The following is a 5,052-nucleotide window of genomic DNA, read 5'->3' as shown; positions in this document are numbered from 1 at the left end:
CATTATTTTCTTTAGTAAAAGTTGTCAAAAATATAAATAAATAGTAAAGTACTGATATGCCAAAAAAAATACTTTCAAGTATTTCTACATAAGTGGCATTGTGTTGGATTTTCCATGTCAGTTCGTGAGTAGTGTTGGCTAAGTGAGGCAGTTTATTGAGATGGTTTGATACTGTATATTACTGTGTAAAAATGGCCATGGAGAATTACTAGAGTGTGACAGGAAATGCAGGACTGTACTGTGAGACAGTTTGCTGAAATAATCATTGTGTCACAGGAAATGAACCAAAACCACAGTGCGTAAGAGTAGGAAATAGAGCAGTCAAAATCCATTTATAGATGCATATTTAGTAAAAACATTCACAATTATAAAATATCTCTGTGTATTTACAATATATTACTGATATATACATGAACATAGGAGAATTCTCTGAGGTCGGGGGTCATATTATGTGTTCCGGTGCGTTTGATCTTCACAGAACACCAGACTTCCATCCCGACCGAATGGCATCTTCAGTCTTGTCTCACTGTCACCTTGTCTGTCGGGGCTCTAAGCGGCTCTCCCGAAGGCTTCTGGGACCTGGAGTTCCCACTGTGCTTTGACTGGACTGGCCCGTAGCAGCTTCATCGACTTGACTTCACATCACCATGTGATGCGACCACTTCAATTCTGCCCGAATGTAATGTCATCGTACATCTGTGTAGAAAAAAAGAAACAACGAATCTGTTAACTCAACTGTCTTTTAAATATAATTTTTTATTTATTTTGGTAGTCAATAGTCAATCCATTTGAACAGATATAGCCTTTCCCCCCTCTCTCTAGTACTGCAGTTTTTAATTAATTGAACCTTTGTTTATATAGAGATCAAATCTCTTTTACAAGTGAGACCAGTGTAGCTGTTGTTAGCTTCTCACCTGTTCATCATCAGACATGCACTCCTCCTCGCTCTCTTCTGATTCGCTCTCAGGCAGCTCTCTAAGCTCTTGGTCTGTCTTCTCATACAGCTGGTGGCAGATCTCAGTGTTCTGACGCCCGTAGGTAAGGTGGTACGGCGTGTAGCCCCCGTATGTCACACTGTTGACATCTGCCCCCAGGGAGAGGAGCCGGTGGACCAGGGATAGGTTCTGGAGGTCTACGGCCAGGTGGAGCGCTGTACGACCGCTACATTGTTCCTGAGGGGAAACAGAAATACACCAAACATTAGTTTTTTTTGGTTTGAGAATACATTTAGGTTTTCAATCATCAATGGGGATACTTGATTATTGGCAACAGGATAACTGTGTGATGAACATACCTGTGCATTGATGTCGGCACCAAGCTGAACCAGACTCTCCACCATGGAGAGGTATCCATTAATGGAGGCGAGGTGGAGGCAGTTGTGTCCGCTGTAGTTGGGGAAGGTGAGGATGTAACTGAGGTGGCGGAGGCAGTTCTGGGTGATCACACTGAAGGAGGTGAGAGAGCCCTTCTTACAGGCGATGTGGAGGGCGGTGTTCCCACTGTCGTCTACTAACCGCGGGTCGCACCCGGCCTTCAGTAGCCTCTCTACCAGATGGGGCTGTTCTGTGATTACTGCCAGGTGGAGCGCAGTCTGAGAGAAGAATTAGGTGGTTAGATATTGTTTTCAGGTGTAAATACCACCATTTAGATGGCTGTTAATAACTATATGTGTAGTGATGACCACTTGTTTCAATAAGACAGTTGTTTATCTACCAATTAATTGTTTTAATTAACGAATGAAGTATGTTTTTTTATTAACCTATATATTTGTTAAATTGATCAAGTATCTATTTCCCCATTGGTCATCAATAATTACCTGTCTCTGATTGTTTTGTGCGTCCAATAATATATCATCATTGTGTGACAGTTTGATCATCTGCTCGGCTTGTTCTGTGGCTTCATGAATAATGGCCAGGTGGAGAAACCTGTGTGGAGGAGGGGAAAAGAAAAAGTTGAAAAAAGGCTGCGATTCAGATATGCATGGCGCATAGGAAGTGGTTGAACAAAGCGCAAACACTAGAGCCTTGCGCAATAAAGGATTTTTTCGGGTTATTTCCACCAGTTGGGGCTTGACACATCTGATGCATTATCATTCCTGGCATCTCGTCAGGGACTTTCCTAACTGCGCAGAGCTGACTTTAGCACCGCCTAGGTGCAGCTCTGAGGCAAAGTACATACTCATCATACAACTGAGTCCAAAAGTCATTTTGTTTACTTGCAAATTATGACTATCAGCTGCATAATTTTAGAACATCTTAATAACGTGAGCATATCTGTGAGTTTTGTATACTTTATGAAAGCATAGGATTTTGCATAAAATGCTGTATTGCTAAAACATTGCTTTAGATTATAATAGGATATTTCAATTTGCCTTCTTGCCTTCTTGCACTTCTTGCACTTAAATACAACATTACCCAAAGATAAAAGTGAACTTACGTGTCGCCATCCCCGGTCACTGTTTTCCTCCAGGGTTCATTACTGCAGGGGTTTGCCAAGACTTCAACATTGGCCACTCTCAATTCCTCCAGCTCCTTCACAAGGTTACCATATTCATCCTCTTTTAGAGAATCCAGACCGCTATCAAAACGGTCTTCTTGGCAAGGTACCATTTTCCCGTGTTTCGATTCCATATCATCATAGTTATAATCCATTTGTTTGTGGTTTGAAACTGTAACATCCATAGTGAATAGACTGACTGACTGATAAGTCCACACACTTCTCTGTTCTCTCTCAAGTTTGGAATTGGAGTGTGTGTTGGAGGGAGGCGCCAGTGGGTTTAATGCTCTACGGGGAGGAGACAAAGAATGGGGGATTTCCACGTTGAGTTATCTCGACACAACTAGCAGGGAAACTCATAGACTGGGCTTTTATGAGAAAAATTCCCCCTCGAATTAGCCCCACAGACTCAGAGTAAGAATGAAAACTTGTAGTTTCCTATTAGACATCAAAATCTACCTGTGATGCAGACAGAAATACCTTCAATGAATGAGATAAATGAATGAGAGACAAACAGGTGCCTTTGACAGGTTCTAGAATAAATCCCTTTTCACTTGGTGGAATTAGTGTGTCATAACGAGGTAATTGAGGGAAATTACATAATTGTTCAGCACATTTTGCAGACTTTGTCTGTATACAGGAGAGACTAGTATTTTGATAACTATGCATGCAGGTGTTCCATGGAATGTAAATTGAAGGTCAACCAGTGTGTGAAATACCATATTAGTTTACCCTATTGATTATTGTACTATTACAGTTCTGCACCTCACCTGATCTCATATGCTATCATACATGGATAAAATGCATATCTGCAAGCATAAACAGATAATACATTGCAAATGTACTCTCCATATGGCCAGGTTTTATCCAGGTTGGGATACCATGTTGGAGGGATGTTTGCAGCCTTCATGTAGGAATACAGAACAAAAGTCCAGTGTGGGGAAAATAAAACCAAAATATTCCCTCTAGTTGCATGGTTCACATGTCTTTGGTGAATCAGATAGAGTTGGGAGACAGATGATTCCACAGGAACTCTCTGACTGTAGAATAAAACCAGGGGGCATGGTGTACATAACCCCACAATGAAACTGACACTGCTGCATGTTCCTTCATGGGATATAGCCTACTGGAGTTACCCTTGATGTGCTGCAAATACCTAATGTAATATTACATGACATTCCCTTGGAAATCAAAAGGGTTTCCCTAAAACAACACTATTGAGAGATGTTGTGAAGATGTAGGTTATGCAAACATCTTTGGTATTTACATCAGGCTTGACGTCTGACCCAGTCTAAGGATGTGAATGTAAGGGGGATATCACCACAGAGGGAAACTTCTCACCTTGCATAACATCTCTGCTGGCTTTACCTTGAGTGACACCGTTTATAAACTCTATGCTGTCTACCTGGGATAGCCTCACCTTGACATATCAACTGAAAACTTCATGTTTGCACAGGGACAGATGATTTTAACAACATAGCAACCGTAACCACTAACAGTAAGCATTCACACATCTGTGGGGCGATACTGGGTGAAATGACACTGTACACACACACACACACACACACACACACACACACACACACACACACACACACACACACACACACACACACACACACACACACACACACACACACACACACACACACACACACACACACACACACACCCTGCTGTCTGATGTAAAGTGAGGGTGTGCGTCACACCGTCAGGAGTCATGACAACAGGCAGGCACACTCCTCTATCTGTGTAACAGAACATCTCTCTGACAAGTAAAGTGCCACAATACTGAAACTAGGCTAAGGACATAATATGCTTTTTCTGGAGGGGATTTGAGTCGTATTTCATAATGTTATCATGACTTTTGATTCGATTTTTTTAAGGAAACCCCCCCCTGCCAAAAATATAGGAAGTTCCTGTTAATTTGCTATATTAAAAAGTTGTAACATCCTTCCTTCGGCCACTTTGTTCTGTGTTTACTGTGGTTTCCATGCGCACCATTTCTATCACTTTAGACGCCTTAATCTCTCTACATTGCCCTCTATCGGTTTGCAGTTGTAACAGCTACTTCCTTGCTTGACTATTACACAAGCATACGCATTGCTCAAGGCACCACAATACACTTGTTTGCAAAGATAGTGCCCTTATGACGTTTCCACTAACCTAACTTACTCCAACGTATAACTTTAGTCTGGATTCAGACTTCAACTATCTGTTTATGGGACGTCATTTGTGGGATCACATCTTATATTCAACTGATTTGGTAGTTTCAGTAGTCATTCATTGTTACATTAGTCACATTCGTTTTTCCAGTCAGTTTTGTGTTACTGCCCCATTTTGCTGTTCAGTCTTATTAAAACGCCCCCGTGGAAATGTAATTAGCATAATTTTATAACAGAATTTTACATAATTATGACATAATGTTGAAGGTTGTGTAATGTAACAGCAATATTTAGACTCATGGATGCCACCCGTTAGATAAAATATGTAATGGTTCCGTATTTCACTGAAAGAATAAACGTTTTGTTTCCGGATTTGACCATATTAATGACC

At 41.1% G+C, this 5,052-nt stretch overlaps 1 protein-coding gene across 1 annotated transcript; it reads right to left on the bottom strand.

The window, feature by feature from the left end:
* Positions 1 to 300: 300 nt before the first annotated feature.
* LOC106607598 (NF-kappa-B inhibitor alpha) lies at positions 301 to 2,768 on the bottom strand. The gene is made up of 5 exons (XM_014204687.2): positions 2,437 to 2,768; positions 1,817 to 1,925; positions 1,295 to 1,591; positions 915 to 1,172; positions 301 to 696 (listed from the first exon to the last, which is right to left on the bottom strand). The coding sequence occupies exons 1-5, from the start codon at positions 2,679 to 2,681 to the stop codon at positions 664 to 666; spliced, it is 942 nt and encodes a 313-aa protein (XP_014060162.1). The 5' UTR covers positions 2,682 to 2,768; the 3' UTR covers positions 301 to 663.
* Between the last annotated feature and the right edge of the window lie 2,284 nt (positions 2,769 to 5,052).

This window comes from Salmo salar, chromosome ssa06 (assembly GCF_905237065.1).
Source record: "Salmo salar chromosome ssa06, Ssal_v3.1, whole genome shotgun sequence".
Lineage (NCBI taxonomy): Eukaryota > Metazoa > Chordata > Actinopteri > Salmoniformes > Salmonidae > Salmo > Salmo salar.
The sequence above is the reverse complement of the archived record's forward strand: the minus strand, read 5'-3'. Positions and strand labels throughout refer to the sequence as shown.